Source organism: Thunnus albacares, chromosome 10 (assembly GCF_914725855.1).
Source record: "Thunnus albacares chromosome 10, fThuAlb1.1, whole genome shotgun sequence".
Classification (NCBI taxonomy): domain Eukaryota; kingdom Metazoa; phylum Chordata; class Actinopteri; order Scombriformes; family Scombridae; genus Thunnus; species Thunnus albacares.
Genome location: NC_058115.1, coordinates 27,024,155 through 27,042,879, shown reverse-complemented (window position 1 = coordinate 27,042,879; position 18,725 = coordinate 27,024,155). Strand labels below are relative to the sequence as shown.

Below are 18,725 nucleotides of genomic sequence, written 5' to 3'. Positions count from 1 at the left end.
GTTCAAGAACAGAATATGAAAGTACAGCAGAGAGAGAAGACTGCAAAGAAAGTACTCAGAAGTCAGCATGAGGTCTCCTGATAAACATTTTACAAACTGTGTTACTTCCTCTCCTCTCTATTGTTATAAAAGGAACACTGATATGATTATGCTGAAGGACATCCAGGGTTCAGGCTTATGGACCTCCCGTCGTCCCGGGGTCGATAAAAATAGGATCGGGGGAGGATGTAAATTAATTTTGGGACGAGAGTTGAAGAAAAAAAAAAAAACCCTGCTAACGTTACAAAGAACGACAATGAAACTGACTGCATGTTATGTGTAGCACACACAGTTCTTATTAAACCTCCTTAACAACATACACACACACACACAAACATTACTAAGTAACGTTAGCTAGAACCGAGACGTAGCTACAAGTCTCACTCACGTTTCCCACTGCTTTTCTTGGTAAGACACGGGCTACTTTGCCTCTGATTGGCTTATCCTGATACTCTTAACCTAACCGATCTCACTCCCCATGCCTGAACCTAACCAACTCAACCAACGAAGGCAACAAGTACTAACAAATCAGAGGCAGAGTATTGTTTAAGTAAGCTAAGAAAGTTAAAGCTACATCAGTACGATGAAACAGTACGTGAGATTTAAATGACTAAAGAGAGGGACATTTATACTCTTTAGACAGACCATTAAAATGTTTTATCAGGATCTATTTTATATATTTATATCATCTAATCAAGTGTGTGATGTTTTATTTATATATACGGTCATTTTGGACGATTTTAACTTATCATAACGTAAAAAAAAACCCAAAGATTTTAAATTCAGGACAGTCCACATTCATTTCGGGACGGCTTAGATTGTATTACCGGACGGTTCCAGGAGGACGGTGAGAAAAGTTAATTAAGAGCCCTGACATCTAAGACACTTCTGTAAAATTGGCAAAATGGAAAAACTTTTCAAGCACCTACCATACAATCTACCATACACACTGAAAAAAAGACTTACATGGTGTTTTTTTTCCAAATAATTTGGTGATTTCTACCACAGGTTCAGAGGTGTTTAATGGAATAAAATTGCACGGCTATCTTAAGATAGCTATCTTCATTCAAACTGCTTGTCAGATGGTCGACCAGCATCTGACACCTTATTGACAATTAAATTGTAGATAAGGGGGGGGGGGGGGGGAGGCTGACACCTTTTGTAACTTTTTGTGACTGACCAGATGTAAGGATTTGAATGAGGTGGCAAAAGTTTGACCTCTCCCTGAAGCTCAGTTTTCATTCTTAACATAACAACTTCTGCCATTTTTTTGCTATGTACAAATTAAGTGCAACACAATGAATGTGTTTGAGAAAAGACTGTCTGAAAGCGTGTGTCATTATCCCCCCCGTCCGAATGATCATTTTGTCTCTATGACGACAGGCTTTTCATCCCGACTTCCAGTGTTTCCGTTTCAGGACGGGTCGCCTATCTCTGAACGCTCTTGGTTGGATGAAACGTTGAAAGGTTTAGTTTGTTTCAAGCGTGCCCTGGCCTGCACATACATACATACACAGAAATCTGTAGTAGAGGAAGCACAAATTTCTCAGTAGCCTCAATAGACCCACATGCAACACAGATCTGTTATTAGCTTAAAATTATACATAATCATTGACTTTACCTCTCAAGTTTCTTTGACTGGAGAAACCCTCAAATTGTGCACTATATCTCAAACCAATGTAGACAAAACTGGTTAAGGGCACACGAAGTAAATGACTGAACACGACGTAACTCCTAGAATGCATCATTCTCAGACCTATAGCAGACCTTCTTAAAGAGTTTTAAATTCACATATGTACTTCAAGACTTAAACTGAAACCACCTACCTCACCCACAGGTAAAGTATATATATCGCTGCAACCAAAAAAGTAGAAATACACAAATATTAGCTGACATTTACGAGCTGTAGCTTGGTTTTGTGCTCCACTAGTGTAAGCCACTGTGTGTTTGAGTTCCTTCAATCTCAGTGGTGCATTTAAAACACGAGCCACTCTGGATTGGTCTTTTCATTATTAGATTTGAGGGAGCAACAGGCGCACAAAGGGCTACACAAACATCCTGGTGTATTCCAGAAAGGAACAACGTCTGGAATGCAAATGTTCTCTGGCTTGTAGTCAACCATGATATCAGATATTTATCTGTTCAATTAAGACTGTAAAGCAACCATAAACGTCGTCGTCATGCGGCGAGGAGGTTACATGTGTGATTTAAGATTGAACCTTTTAATCAGTTGCCCCCCCCCCCCCTGTACGGTCATAACACTGAAAAATCGATACTTTTAATGCGATAATCAATACCTTTTATGAGTCCACTAGCCGCTAGTCAGTACTGTGTTTTATTGCCATCACACAATCATGAAAAAAAGGCTGATGTAGATTTAAAAGCATGATTTAAATGAGCCAATCAGAAAGCTGTGCTGTTCTTCTGTGTAGGCATCGGACGTTGGTGCATTTGTTTCTTTTTTCCTCTTCCTGAAATCATCCCCTGTATTTAAACTGGGAGGAATACGTCACTGTGGCCGCGGTGTGTGTGTGTGTAACCGCTTCAGCCTACACTCAGCCTCCGCTTTCAACACAAGAATAACATGTGACATCACTTTACTTCTACAGGGTTTTGCACTGCAGAGCTCAAGGAAAACGCCAAGGCAAGAGGCGCCTAAATTCATAGGATGGATGGGAGCTGTGGAGAACTTGAAAACCCCGTGTTGCCTGGGAAGATTACGCCATTATGACTCCAGTAGAAAAAAAAAAAAAAAACTTGCTACGAAAGTCCGTCCTACTTTTTGAGCTGCTGCTGATCTGGAGGGTTTTTAAATAGTCGTTCACATGCTCCTGACGCCATGACAAAAATAGGAAAGGCAGTCGCAGAACAACACCCAGCTTCAGAAAATAAAAACACAGCTTCTGAGGCAAAAGGGGGGGGGGGTTCTGTTGTCAAGCCGGTCTTCCTGCTTAAGTTCAAAAAGCATCCTGACGCTTTTCCTCTTCCTGCTTATACTGAGCAGGATGCTGAGAGACGGGGCCGGCTTTGTGCTCATCAGTTATTTCACAAACTGTGGCAACTGCTTCCTGTACAGATTTACTGGTATCTATAACTTCATTTGTTCCGGCTGTTGGCTAAAACTGACAGTATTCACAATAGAAACAGCTACAATCATAATGAAGGTGTGGTGCAGAAATATTGTCAGTATGCTGATATTTCAAATGTAATATACTTATTACACAAAGGTTTGCATTATATGTATAAATATTAATGTATAAATTTAACTTTAATTTCCTGAAAATCATAGGGATGAATGCATTAAGCACACAGCTCTGTACCATTTAGGTCTAAACTAATATCCAGTTTAAATTAAATACTGTTCTTCTTTATTATTATTATTTTAAAAAACAAAGCAAGTCCTGTTACGCAATAACCACGTTGGCCTGCCAGCTATTTCCTTGGCCCTTTTATTTCTTAACTTAGCACTTCTCTATCATGTTATTATCACTACAAGAATGAAGGAGTGTTTGCTATTTGGAATATTTGTCATTCTGGCCGGACTATTAAACTTCTAACTGCTGGTTATTTTGAGTAATGAGCCACTAATCGCCTCAGAACTGAGATTTATTTTACTCACTGCGAGACACAAGGAGGTCAAGAGCTAAATGTACTAAATGCATTTAATTTCTCCCTGGTCTCTCCGAGTATAGTCGCTGCAAGCCAGCGCGGGCCCTCCTCTCTAAGTCCAGAATATGTGGAAACAATGTAAAGTAGGCAGCTTGTCCTTCCAGCTCCGTGGCTGTGAAGCGGGGTCGTTACAGCCGAGGACTGTTGTTGTCGGTGGCCTTTAACTTTGCCACCTGGCTAAACAAGAGCAGCTAGAGGTCTGTCCTGAGTACGGCTACGTCCTGCAGAAAGACAGCAAGGTAAAAGCAGAAGCAGTTCACCGTGCACGACAGAAAGCCGAGCGTATGCAGGTTTTTTTTTTTTTTCTTCCTGAGACTACAGAAAGTGATTTGGCTCATTAGTTCCAGGTTCAATGGTGCAGTCCTGGGTTTTGTACTCTTTTCCCTTTCATGACACATAGTTGAATGATGAGATAAGGAGATGAATGCTGAATCAAAATCAACCAGTTAATCAGTCAGAATTAACTGCCTTCATGGTCTACAGGAAAGAAATGAATATTGCAGCAAGGAGTAAAAATACACAACAGCCTAAACAAGCGATCAGTATACACATATCAGTTATAATTCAATGTTCAAAGCCGTTTGAACACTGAAGACTTTTTGCATGAAAATGGCTCAAGATAGAGAATAAAAAAAGCTTATTCTGTCTGACTTTGTCCAAACTCAAAAAGGTATTCCGATGACTTTTTGAATGAAGAAGAAAAACAGGAAGTAACTGCTCAAATTTGATGAATTGTAACATCAGCAGTATTTCTACTAAATCATGCCTTGACGAGTCAATATTTTTTATAGCGTAGTGTTCTGCAAAATCATATTTGATTTAGGTATGACTGCATGAGTAGTCAAATATGGGCCCGTACAAGAATCCTGCTCCCGAGGCAGGCTTACTGTCATCGTGACGTCTGCAAATCTGATAAGGTGTCTGTCTGTTCTGTTATGGGCCCCTGCAGTCATTTGTACAGGAGAAGAAGAAGAAGAAAAAAAAAAAAAAAAGACGTCCCTAAGGAGAGACAGCGGAGGAAAAGCCCTTATTTGATTACGTCTGTGTGATGAAATCTATCATCCACAGGACACAGGATTGATAGTTGTCAAAAACATTATAAAAATAGAGGGATGTAAATTCAAACCCTGCAAAAGATCCAGCTCAACCGTCTGATAAAACACCACATATCCACTGCTTTTCCAAAACAAATGTATTCAGGTGCTATTTAGAAACACGTTGCATGTTTGAGAAATACTTTGGTATCATTCAAAGGGATTTAATTGCTCCCTAAAACTGTACATTATTGAATTTGAACATTAAAAAAAAAGAGAAATTAGAGATCAAATAGCCATGTCGTGTAATCTTAATTCTTATCACTACTGCAATAATATGCAGGAAAATCGTCTCCCCCTCCCTCTGCGTCTTTGTCCGCCCTAAAATCTCAACGCACTCGCCGCCACAGTTCCAAATCATGCGAAGGACAAACCGACAAAGCCGGTGTGAAGACTAGCTGTCAAGTGGTCACTTATTTAAACCTGCCATGTGACAACAGGGTGAAGGCAGAGGGTCAAATCCCACTGTGGTCAGTCTTGAGCGATAAAGACAGATCCCTCTAACCGTTAGCTAATCCTGACAGAGAGGCCTTGCCAACACCATTAGGATAAACTCTGTCAGCCACCGCGGTCGCTAGACAGTTGAAAGGAACGCTAGGAAAGGTGCTGCTATTCCAAAACAAAGAGAAGAGTAAAGCAAAGGGATCTTACAGTCAGATTATATTCTGTACCGTGAAGATAAATGTTGAAAAAGGGGTTTCTTATTTATTACCGACGTGTCTACTTGCTTCCTGCAGAATGACTGTGAGCTTTCTAATGGCTTTTAATCCTGTGAGAAGGTGGTGGATTTGTCTATGATGCAACTACTAAGTGCTATGGATGCAGTGTTTGTAAAGTTCACCTCTACGTTCCTTTTTCTTCTTTTCAAATAGCACCCGAATGCAACGTTCACAGAACGGGTTCACACCATGGCTCTGGAGTGTTAGCTAAGAAACTTAATAAAGTTCACAATGTTTTACTGAATCTCCTCGTAGGACATTTTGTCCGAGCCTCAATCGGTATCTTTTAATCTGACCGTTTTTCCTGCTCAAACTCAAAGTACTTCATTTCCCCTCACATATTATCAGCTTGGGAAAACCTCAGATAACAGCGTTAAGATTTTAATATGACACTGAGAGCCACGCTGATGTAAAGATTCGGATGGGTTCGCGGGACGAGACAGGTTTTATCATCAGGTGTTACAGGCTGCCAGTTTTGTGTCACACTCTCACTTCCCCACATCGACCCTGCGGAGCAATTTCCGGTTATCAAATCCTCAAATCGGCTATTTTCTACTGAGAAAATCCCCTGTTTAATGGAGAAGCGGGCACAAATTGGAGGAGCAAAGCTAAAAATACAACACAGGCAATTTGGCTTAATGATTGACAATTTAAAATCAATCCAATAAAACAGCAGCTGAAAAAACTGCTTGACTAGAAGGGTAGTAAATCGCAGAAAATGAAGTGGGAACTGTTTTAATAAAAGATTAATAATTCATATACAAGCATACCAAACATAATCGAACAAAACAAGCAATCTGAAGACGTCACTATGGGCTCTGAGAACTTCTGACAGGTATTTCTAAGATTTTTTTTTTTCAATTCTTATACAAAAATCAGGAAAACAACTGAATAATCAATAATGAGAATATGAATTTGCTGTAGCCCTAATTCAAAATACTAATGCTTAGTCCCATTTTGAATGAACATAGCTCCTAGCTCAGTTAACAAGCCATCAATGACACCATAATTGTTTCCTCAATGTCAGATAGACTATGAGACGGCCGTGCCACCAACTGTAGCCCACCGGTTTAAGTGGTGGCCTATTGATTGTCCATTGTGTGTAAAGCCTTTGCTACAGCAGCATCCATTTGCAGTGGAAGCAGTGCGCAAATGAAACGATACCATCTTCACAGCCAGACCGAATTTATTATGTTTATGATTTATCTGCAGAGCATAGCTGCTAATGTCTGCAGCCATGCAAACTTGTGTATGTCTATGTGGCTCAAGGGTAATAACCACAACCCACACGATTTGCATGTTTAGAGGCCATTCAATTGGCACTCCAAACTTCCCACAGGATACTGGCATGGATCGGATGATACTGAGGTAGTATTGTGCATTGGATTTGAGAAATGACACAACAAAACACTATTAGGCCACAGGGTTATGTCCAGTGAAGCTGTAAATCCCAACAAAAAGAGAAAAGCTAGACATGAGTATCAATAGTACAGGCCTAAAGGAAGTAATAATCTTTAAATTGGGTCCCGGTCTACTAAAACTGGCTGGGGTTTACGTCTGTTTTGATAGGCTAGTGTACTGGCTAGCATAGGATTAGCCCCGGTCTGTGCCTCTCATGTAACAACCTTTGCAACCTTTTAGATGTTTGGTTTGTTGTTGTTGTTGTTTTTTTTCCCCTGCAAAATGCACACGTCAATTTGCCTAAGACGACTTTTAAAAAAAAAATGCAAAAGCCTAAAAAATGTGGAAACAAGAAGCACAGACTAAGTTAGTTAGGATCCCACCGTGGTTGCAGCTCCTGTTATGTTAAGTAGCCTTGATTATCTCTGCTGATAGAGGGCTTAGCGGGATGTAGCCACACTGGAGCAAGCTGAATGGCAACAGTTGCACACAGAAACACCGATACACTGGTGCAGTTTGGGACATAACAGTGTAGTGAGTATTGTAACAAAACAGCAGAAACAACCACTTCTGAATGTGGATGATAATAGTAGCTAAACATGATAAATCATTTCATCTGACCTGTTGCGTCCTATCAGCCGGATTCATCATCACAGCCTGCCGAAAGCTGTTATCCACATAAGACGCCATTGTTTTGGAAGACGCCGTCTGGAGGATATTGAATTCCTATCTCCTAAAAAGAAAATAGTTTATAAATCTCCAGGGGCACGGATATAAACAAAAGAAGTCCCCCCTGCTGCCTTGCTTTGTGCTTGTCGCCTGTGCTCCCGATGCTAGCGGATAAGCTGGGAGTGCCCGGAGCCAGGCCACGACTGGAGCCAGACAGGCGAGCAGTCTCCTCGGGGTGTCTGTCTTTCTGTTGCCCGCTGCCCACCACCGCCGCCGCCGCCACCACCACCACCACCGAGAAGGAAAACTTCTTATAAAAGCGCGGCTCAAACAGTCTCTTCCAGTTATTTTCTTAACGTGAAAAATGTCCCTTTCTTATTCAAGCCAGCGTTCATCAAAGCCATTCCTTGTGTCTTCAGCATTTCTGCTAGCGACGGAAAGAAATCCCATGTAGGATGATCCGCTAAACAAAAAAAAAAGTGAGCTAAGAGCTAACGCTTATCCCGTCAACAACAACCTGGCGTCCATACTGAGAGGTAGACCCGGGTTCACTCACTGACAAAACACATTATATTGTCATTTTTAACGGGTCTAAAAGTGGAGATGGGTCCGCCGCCGCTGCGCTCTGTTGTATGCCACCATGGTGACTGACACGCCAGTCAAGACGGCCGCACACACAAGCGGCACTTCCTCCAAAGGCTTTCAAAATACCTGCTTTTGTTAACGGTCGTGAAAAGTGGTTAATACAAAGAGGCAATGAATGAATGATAACGGCGTGTTCTAGGGAGGAGTCTGTCTGCAGTAAATTAATGCACCGTTGAGGTGTTTATTCCCTTAAATTTCGTTTTCACTGCACTTAGACTATCAATTAAGAACCATATTCAAAATGACACAGCGAATAGGGCTATGTTAAAGGACCAGTGCGTAAGATTTAGGGGGTGTCTATTGGCAGAAATTGAATATAATATTCATAAGTGTGTTTTCATTAATGTACAATTACCTGAAAATAAGAATTGTTGTGTTTTCATTATCGTAGAATAAGCCCTTTACATCTACAAACCTGCATTCTCTCTAATGGCCAGCAGGGGGCGACTCCATTGGCTCAAAAAAGAAGTCCAATTGTATGAAAGTCTATGAGAAAATGACCCTACTTCTCACTTGATTTATCACCTCAGTAAACAGTTTCTTAATGAGTTTATGGTCTCAATCGCTAGTATAAAGTCTTCTTCGATGCAGCATGATGTTCATTTTGTAAATTATGGACCCGTTTAGAGTAAAATAGACATTAAAGCAAGGTATGCTTTAGGGTGTGGCTATGTTGTGATTGACTACCACAGTGCCAACGCTGGTTAGGTAAACATGGCGTAACCCCAGATTCACAGAGTATAGGTGTAGTTGTAGCCTTAGCTGTCACTATTTCAGTGCGTTTTCAGGTTGCCTAAAAAAGTCTTGTTCAGCATTTTATTGCACTAAAAGGAGTCGGATGTTCAGTTTTTCCGTTAAGTACATTTTGTTTTAATGGTATTAAGCCTGTTTTACTCTAGTGAAAATTTGCATTAGCATTATCACAGTTAACCATAGACTGTAAATGCACCGTGCCATCCAAGCTAGCAGCTAGCGTTAGGGTCAGCTCTCAGACACTGGTCTTTTAAATTCACAAAAAAACCCATATTTTTTAAAGTATGCACAAGACTGATTGCCTCAAAATAGTCTAATTAACCCAAAAGAGGAATTTGAATTGTCCATTTCATGTTAAGCAATGTACCGTACCATAGTACATCATGCAACATTGTATTTTTCAGTAGCTGCATTATTTTTAGTCTGACAGGCCATTTAATCCAATTAGTGTATTTGATTCAGCGCCCTGCAATGCTTTAATCTTGTTAGATTTGCATACAATTATGCTTTTTTTGTGTCTGACCAAATGTATAGTCTTACTTTGAAGGCAAATTTTGTTGCGTTTCCGGTTTGATTGTTGCTGTCTGCGTGTGACTTGACAGAGATTTAGTCACAAGGGGCGGCTCATGGGCGAGTCCATTTAACAAAAAAAAAGGGATTGGGAAGGGAGGGAGTGCAATATGGAAAAGTGATGCTTTGGTACCACCTAGCGACGATATAGAGGATTACACATTTAGATGGATACCAAAAATTACAACAATCTAGTTATTAGTTATCAGGATGGAGACATATGAAATATGTAATATATATTCCTGTAGATTAAGGGAAATAATATAGTAAATATAATACAATAATAAATATAGTATTATTGTTAATTTATTATTGTATCCCACAGACACACAAAGTTCCCAATAAAGATACAACAATGATAAAATAACATTTGGGGCATCTCTGAATTCATTTGCATTTATTTCATTAAATGATCTGGGATTAACTAAGATAAAATGCAATATGAAGTGGACATGGTTGAATAGCCGAAGCATCCCTTGTTTTTCAAAATGTAACTAGGCCACAAGCACTGACGCCATGACAACCAGTGGCTGCATGACAACCAACCATGACCCCATGGATAGAGCAGACCGCTTGGCTCATGTTATCACCCAAGGGTGCCCATTATATAGTTGTAGATAGCCTTCAGCTGATCCAAACATAACAGTCATTAAAAAAAAGAGATGCAAAACAGTGAAGCAGCTGCAGAAGGGCCACATCATGGACAAAGGATGATTTTTACAGGTAGGAGAAGCGTGGAGTGAATGTGCTTTTATTGTGTTCTTCAACTGAATCCAATTCTCTGAAGTTTTTTTTTTCCTTCAAAAAAGCTGAATTTCAAATTCCAGTTGAAGCAGCGTCTCTGTAGTTTTATCTACAGTGTGCTGGTGTTGTTATCACTACAGAGAGAGCTGAAAACTGGTGGGAAAGTTTGTATCGTCAAACTGCATTAACCCAGTTTCCTGTGATTATGCTACAGACCCCAAAGCATTGCACAACAATTATATGATGTCTAAGCATAATATGGCCTGTGTCAAAGAAAATATAACTATAATAATTTGACACATGATGGCACTGTAACCAGGGCCAAAAGTAAGTTGACATAATGTATGTGTGCCTGAGTGTGCATGTCACTGTAGAGTGTGTCATTTTGTATGCATTGGCGTGTGTCCCACATACACACTAATTCTAAGCAGGTTTTGAGTATGCATGTGATGAAACAACTCCAGGAACACCTCAGCAGTAGCACTCTGAAGTTGAAGTTTGATTGCCTTTGCACAGCACACATATTGCAACATTACCTGCTAGTGTAAAACAATGTAGTATGTTGATTCCTTGTATACTAACAGCACGAAATAGTACATTATAAGTATATAGTATATACTGTATTATGTGGTATGGAATTGAGATGCAGCTATACTAGATCTGTACTTTATGCACTATATAGCTTACAGTGTGCTGTGTTATTGTCTATCTCTGTGGTCTATTATATCACAAGGAACACTTGAATATTTCCCAAAGATTAATTATATATGTGTCCTTTGTGCAGCTTTTACTAATAAGAATAAACAATGAAATAAAAAAAAGAAACATCAAAGAGTGCATATTCTGAAAAACAGTGATCCTTTGTTCTTAAACGTCTCCAAAAAAGATAATTAGTTGCAACAAATCACCCAAAGCTAAATGCTGAATGGATGCACTTTTTCTTTTTTCTTTATTTTTACCTTTACGTAAACTATCTTTAACTCATTCTGTGGCTCTCAGTTAGTTCAGTTGAATTCAGCTCAATGGCCGCTGACAACATCATATGGAGATTAAATCAACGATATTTCATATATGATAATATTTGTGTTTTTGTTATTAATTTCTACATGCCTCTGTGTCTATAGAATTTTAGTCGTAAGTAAATGGTTTAGTTTCATTTATTTCTCCTGTATTATTTGGTCTCTACCTTCTTTTCTGAACACTGACTCTAACAAGGCCCAGATGGAATTGGTGACTACAGGCCAAGATCCAATTATTTCCCCCAGTACATCGGTGTGGGTGCCTCATCACCTGAGGCCACAGGTGACCTCAGTTTCTTGTGCCGGGCTGCACCAAATGCCCCTCCACCTATACCCAGGCAGAGCTTTGTGGGGGAGGTTGGCTGGGGCTGGCAGTACAACCAGCTGTTGAACAGCGGGACACTGCTCAGCAATATGCAAATTAAGGTACGGCTAAAATCCACCATGTGCAGCGTATGCAAAATGTGTGTGTACAAGCAGTCATACTTCAGTAAATTTGCCACAAAGTTACACTGATTTGACTTTGAGAGATAGTTGGATGTGATGCAAAATGTTTGGATAAAGTAGTACAGCAGAGATTAAGGTTTGATTTATTGATTTTTTTTTTATTGATCTTAAATTTTTAGTATTTTGTCAAGTAAACCCACATTCATTCATTTTGTTATGATTGATAATTTATGTATTGGATTTGTTAGATAATAAGTGTTGACTCATGACATTCTTGATCAGGAATGTGGATTTTCACTCACTTCTCGGGTGAACCAGTTGTAACAATATAACATGTTGTATAAATGAAAGAAAACAGCATTTCAGGGATAAATCGTCCTGATCCGAGTCCTTCTTTTCTGACAGAAAACTGAGTTACGAACAGCGCTGGAGGACAGAGTGACTCACAGGTTCCAGGACAAACAGTAAGACAACTTTTGCAACCCTTGTTTTGGACATGTTGGATGTCATTTGTTTCTATCGCTCAGAATCATATTACATGTGTGTGTGTGTGTGCTGTTTCAAATGGATAAGTCAGAAACATCTCAGGTTTGCACAGTGTTGAGTGACCGCATTGTAGGTTATCTGCATCCTCATTCATAATGCAACGCTTCCACTTTTGCAGGAACACACACCGCCTAAACCTGTAGATAAGAAACGAAGCAGACAGACATGGACTCAGTCGCATTATGGACAAATAATACAGACATACTGTGAGCAAATACTCTGAAAAGTTCATCATCTGACATATTAAGGTTTTTATAAAATCAACTACATTACATCCACTTCCTAAACAGAGTGTTAAAGTCTATATTTCCTTCCTATCTTTCTACATTTCTTCCTATATTTGCCGAACACTTTAAGAATATTTCTGCAATAGAAAATGAATGGGAGACTATGTTTAGCTTTGACTGTTCACTGTGTGTTTACCTTTAGATTCTTAAAAGCTGAAACCCTTCTGATGTAGGTTACAACATAGCCTTATAGGGGAAAGTTTGGATCTAGCATCATCATCAAAACATCAGATTATCTTTGAAAGTTTTTCATATCTCAAGCAGATCTCCACAGATGTGTAAAATCTATACCAGCACTTCACAATGACACTTTGTTTGTGTTTCATTTAATTTATCACCCATGACTGTGTATCCTTGCGATTTTGTTTTCTGGTCTCTTGTTTTCAATTTTGTGTATCCCAATATCACAAATTTGCCTCATAAGACTTTACAATCTGTAAAGCAATACAGCATCCTCTGTCCTGAGAACCTTGATTCGAAAAACTCCCTAAAAGGAAATAACCCTGTTTTCAGCCTCATGGGACCACCACTGTGCCAGTAGACTTTTAGTGGTGCATGGACAATGCACATTAATCTGTTAGTGCCAATGTCAGCCCATTTTCAACAGTTCCTCCTGAAATAACCTGCACGACAAACAAACATCAAATGACAAAATAACACAGTATAGAAAGTAATGATGAGGCACACAAACAAACATGCTGTATTTCACAAGACAAAAGCTTTAGCTGACAAGACAGTAATGCAAGCAATGAAACAGTGCTGAGGACATACAAAAATATTATGACAGGCTATGGCCAGGCCAGATGAGGCCATGTACAAGGACACATCTGGATACATTTGAGACAGGTTTTACGATCGAATAAGGAACTGTTTGTATGTAATGGAAAGTCGTTCCAAGTTTGGCAGGTTTTCACAAAGAATGTGACATGTGATTGTGAGTCTGTCAATACATTGGTTTGTTATTAGGCCCGCAATCTCTCAGAAGTGTTGAACGACAGGTTTCCTCAATCAGTACATACAATACAATAACATAAATAAGTGAATCAATACTGAACATTTGTCTAAGGGATGAGGACGCAGTGTGAACTTCTGACAAACACTAGAAAGTAGAATGTCTTAAAGGTACAGATCAGACTTACAGAGTAAAATAAGTGGTTGTATTTTATGTAGAATCAGGTTGATTTAATAAACTCAATAACTGCACATTATTTAAATGGAAAAAAAATCTGACAAATAATAACAAGAGATAATGCAAAGGTAACGTGTTATAATGCTCAGAGAGATATGATCTGATGGATTAGGGAAGAAAACAAGGAGAAAGCCCATTTACCAGAAGAATTTAATGCTATTGCTGTGCAAACTCAGCAAGCAGTAAGCACACAGATATAGTGAGGAGAGAGGAATTCAGTACAGTCTGCCCCAGCTTAGAGTCCCTTCTGCAAAAACAGGGACATGCATCAAAGTTTCATAGATATTTGTTTCAGGACACACTTACTATCTAGAGAACAGGGATATGGGCTGCTTCAAACATCAGTCAGCACTTGAAAAGATTGTTAGAATAATGTTTTTCTTAAAACTGGCATTCTGGGAAGGAGCAGTAGTCCATTTCTATTTTGACACAGATCCATCAGCTGGGTCACAAATAATACAGGAAATACTGTGAGTGACCTTCGCTGAATTCCCAGGCTCTCAAGCTTCCCAGCCATTAAAATGTACAGCAGTTACTGTTGTTTGATAACTGTGTCTTTATACTGCAATGCAGTTAAGAAGTAGCAGTACAGTCTTCACAAACACCACATCTAAAAACTTCTTTCCTCCACAATAATCTTATGTGTTTGTTTTTGCTTTTATTTGTTTCCTGATTTTAATCATGAAAACTGAATATATGACCTTTTAAAACTATAAAGAGTGAAGTCCCCCTGCTGCCTAGACATATTCAATCTCATTATCTCCCAGTAATTCTCAAATCAAATAAATAGGTTTGTTATAACTTTGGGATTTATGAGATATTATGAAGGTAATAAATAAATGACTTTCTGAAAAGTGACTCTTTAATATGTGGGAGAACATACCCTTTAGATATGCTTGTAGGTCAGTGATGTCAATTGAACCCTGCCTCATTTAGTTCTCTCACTGTCTTCTGGCGTCCTTTAATGGCTTTTTATTTGTTTCCTCTTAGAACGAACATGATGGATGACTCACAAGTCAACACCAAGTTTCACAGAAACAGACAGAGCTAACAGCAGATGGCATTCTGCCACCTACGGCGGCCGGAGGACCTGGTTGTTAATGAGATGTGTCGAGTTTGATTAAGCATCTTTTAATCTCCGTAACATGTTGACTTTTCTACAGTTTCATTTTTCACACCCTCCAGTTTGAATAATTCAAGCATAATTCACACGCTTTTTTTTTTTTTTTTTTTTTTTTTGGTGTCAAGCAGACTGACATTTCTATCTACCTGTGAAAAAGTTCAAGCCAAGTTTATGACTCCACTTTTTCAGTTGTAATCATTGTACTTCACTATGGAATTCTGATGCAGTCTTTGACAATATAAACAGAGAAAAACAGTGTTCATTGTCAAAGTTTTCACAATCTGTCATATATGGTATCGGTTTCTCAAACTGAAGATTGTCTTTTCAAAGAAAACAGCCAATATTGACTTTTATCAGAGGTCCCTCCCCCCTCTCACAGTGTCAAAGATGTGGACTGTGATTCCCGTAAGGCACCTGGTAATCCATCCCTAGGGGTAAAGCAATCACATCCACTTACGTCCGGTGTAGATAACTGTACAGATTGTTCACCACAAGTAGAATCACCAATTTTCCTATAACAAGCCACACAGACATCTATTTCTTGGGGTCAGTTGCAATTTGCTGGTAAAACCATCACTGCAATTGTCTGCTCGTCTGTCTGATATGCACCTTAAGGCATGTTGTGGTTGAATTTTGTTGAGACAGAACATTGTGTGCATTTACAAGGCAATCTGAGTGCAATCTATGTGCTCAATGGTTGCTTACCTTTTTGACTTATGACCCTTGAAACAAAGTCATTTTCTACTTGAGAGTCATCTTTTCAATATAACTACGTGGCCAAGGAGTGATTTTTTTCACCTGCAGAGGTAAAATTATCCAGTATTTCAACAGCAGAAAAGCGTTGGTTAGAGGAATATCTAAAGAAATAAATGTAATATTGTGTAGAGAAGATATTTTTTATCATTTTAATCATTTTACAACCCCTCAGATTTATCAATCACAAAATAAATCTGGTCTTTTGGTCCAGCTTTAGACTATACCTTCAGACAATGCAACATTAAAACCATCTCACATCGGGTCGCTTGTTTTCAAATGAGGCCCCATGGTAAAATGGGCTCTCAATTTAAAGGCCATGACTGAGAAATTTCTGGAGTAGCCTAGTATAGAGCAAAAAAAGTAATGGAAACTACTAGTAATTATTGCATAATTGGCATTAACAGAGATGTATGACGTAAGAATTCAGACTCTCAGTCTTTATCATACTTATACTCAGGGTTGGATGATATGACGTTATACAGTCTAAACTATCATGAGATGATGTAGATTTGACAAACGAGAGACTTTGCTGTACTGTTTATACTGCGATAGCTATATGCCTAATGTCATTGGGTATCTAAGGTCATTGTTGGTGACAACATTGCAAATCAATAAGCAGTTCTGCTTTTATGACAGTATCCTTATATGATTATGGCATCAGTGTGATAAATGATCTTTATTAACCATGTATTAAATTTTATGGAGGGCCGAACACAAACTTTTTCTGTCCGGTTATTTAATCCACAAACTGTTTCTCAAGTAACCTCAGTAATTCTACAGAAAATTCAATGTATTGATATGTATTGACAAATGTGGAAGAAGTATTCAGATCCCTTACCCAAGTAAAAATACCAATTTAGTAATGTAAAAATAATCCATTACAAGTAAAAGTCCTGCCTGAAAAATCCTACTGAAGTAAAAAATACATAAGTATTAGCTGCAAAATGTACTTAAAGTATTAAAGTAAAATTACCCGTTTCATCCCTCTGACTGATATGTTCATCATTACATTATTAGTAAGTACAGTCAGCTTCTTGAGGAATGTACCTTGTTACTTTCAGAATTAGAATCATCTTTATTCGTCAAGTATGTTTATGCATACAAGGAATTTGACTCTGGTTAAGTGGCTCTCAATGTGTTCACACACAACACAACAGTCTTCAGAAAGATATACAAGGAATGATTGTATACAGGTGAAACTGTTTCTGTGAACTGTAAACAGGATATAAATAGTGCACAGAAATGAAGACTGCAAGGAGCGCTGAGATTAATACTAAATGGTAAAAAAAGGAAAAAAGAGCAGTACTTTCTATTCAAATAATAGGTGGTTATGTATAGTACATACAGCCTTCTCAAATATACAGTAACTTATTTATGTTTTAGACTAAAATAAATAGATTTATATATGTACCTTAATTTGTAGGTGCAGTTGGTATTATAGTGTTACAGGCTTATTGCACAGTGCCTGAGTTAACTGTTTTTGGGGTATAGTGTTCTGTAGCGCCCACCAGAGGGGAGAAGTTGGAACAGGTTATCTTCAGGGTGTGAGGGGCAGTGATTTTCCCTGCCCGTTTCCTGATGCTGGAGGTATACAAATCCTGGATGGTGGGCAGGTCAGTACCAATGATCTTTTCTACAGACCTGACTGTCCGTTGTAGTCTGTTCCTGTCCTGTTTGGTGGCTGATCCAAACCAGACAGTGATGTGTAGAGAACAGACTTGATGACTGCGGTGACTGGATCAGCAGCTCCTGAGGCAGGTTGAACTTCCTGAGCTGATGCAGGAAATAAATCCTCTGCTGGTCCTTTTGATGCTCGACTCCCACATCAGGTCCTTGGAGATTGTAGATCCCAGAAACCTCGAGGATTCCACAGCCGACATAGTGCTGTTGATTATGGTGAAGGGGGACATTGATGGGCTCCTCCTGAAGTCCACTGTCATCTCCACAGTTTTGATTGGGTTCAGCTCCAGGTTGTTGTGACCGCACCACAGGGCCAGCTGTTCAATCTCACGTCTGTATGCAGACTCCTCTCCGTCTCTGATGTGGCCGATAACTGTTGTGTTGTCTGCAAATTTCAGGAGTTGAACAGACGGGCCTCCTGAGGTGCAGTCCACCACTGTACATTGATATTGTCATATAAAAGTAAAAGAACTGTGATAAAGGATTTTTATCCACTTTGCACATTCCTGCTTACAGTATTGACTAGTAAATGTGTGCTGTGAAAAAAAACACTCTCTTTCACTTTATTAATTCAATTCAATTCAAGTCAATAGGCTTTACATTTGACATGTGTTGCCAAAGCACAATTATGATTATGAAAGACCTTGTTAAGGAATGAAATTAACAAAAAAATATGTGAAAAACAAAATAATATTAGTTAATAGAATAAAATAGATAATGAAAGAAATTAATGACAGTTGTGTGGCTCTTCTACACTTTCAAAACATTAATAGACCGAATGGATCAAATTCTGATAGTGAAATGAGCCATTTTGTGGGGATTGTGATGCTCCAAAAAAGTCTCTCTTTTTCCCCATGAAAAAAATGAGAAAAAAATGCTTTCTGGGACCCTCTCAGACCCGGAAGTTGTAATTCCAAGGTTTGGCCACGATGTCAAATTGGCTTCAAAGCCTGGTGCTGTTCCTGGGCAAGTATATCCAGCTGCAGCCGCAGCTGCAACACGTACGTGCAGTATCTACATTACACACCCACTTCACTACACTTTACTACACCCACTTGATTAGCTTTAGGCATGAGGAGAGGGACGGTTAGGGTTAGGGGTCAGATGGTGTGTGTTATGTAACATGCCGGTGGTCACTTGCAGTATTGCAGCGAAAAATCCCCCTGCGGCCCAAAAAGCATTTTCTTCATAGACTACCATTGTAAAAGAATCTGTAAAACTGTTGACAGGACACCTCAAACTGCAGACAAGGTCTGTCTTTCTATTATGAAGTTTGATCCATGGAGGTTTATATTTGTAAGAATTGCCTCTAGCTGAGAAAAGTGATTTAAAAATCTGTGATGTCATCATGATGTAAAGTCTATGGGCTGAGCAG

The 18,725-nt window shown here is 39.1% G+C and overlaps 2 protein-coding genes across 7 annotated transcripts in view; one reads left to right on the top strand and one right to left on the bottom strand.

The window, feature by feature from the left end:
• The window catches only part of rapgef2b (Rap guanine nucleotide exchange factor 2b), a 111,903-nt gene extending 103,402 nt beyond the window's left edge, over positions 1-8,501 (bottom strand). For all 6 annotated transcript variants that reach the window (XM_044363153.1, XM_044363149.1, XM_044363152.1 and 3 more), the window contains exon 1: positions 7,544-8,501. In XM_044363153.1, the coding sequence (XP_044219088.1) occupies positions 7,544-7,612 (69 nt within the window). In that variant the 5' untranslated portion in view covers positions 7,613-8,501. The remainder of the gene's footprint in view (positions 1-7,543) is intronic.
• A 1,416-nt stretch (positions 8,502-9,917) lies between these two features.
• LOC122990574 (uncharacterized protein C4orf45) lies at positions 9,918-16,410 on the top strand. The gene is made up of 4 exons (XM_044363954.1): positions 9,918-10,282; positions 11,519-11,748; positions 12,175-12,233; positions 14,782-16,410. The coding sequence occupies exons 1-4, from the start codon at positions 10,222-10,224 to the stop codon at positions 14,840-14,842; spliced, it is 411 nt and encodes a 136-aa protein (XP_044219889.1). The 5' UTR covers positions 9,918-10,221; the 3' UTR covers positions 14,843-16,410.
• Positions 16,411-18,725: the final 2,315 nt, after the last annotated feature.

What these genes read in the sequence shown, in the direction of transcription:
- LOC122990574 (XM_044363954.1), top strand. Translation starts at nt 10,222, where the DNA reads ATGCAAAACAGTGAAGCAGCTGCAGAAGGGCCACATCATGGACAAAGG. An exon ending in TCAGCAATATGCAAATTAAG is followed by an intron (nt 11,749 to 12,174) that starts GTACGGCTAAAA and finishes CTTTTCTGACAG; the next exon opens with AAAACTGAGTTACGAACAGC. An exon ending in CACAGGTTCCAGGACAAACA is followed by an intron (nt 12,234 to 14,781) that starts GTAAGACAACTT and finishes GTTTCCTCTTAG; the next exon opens with AACGAACATGATGGATGACT.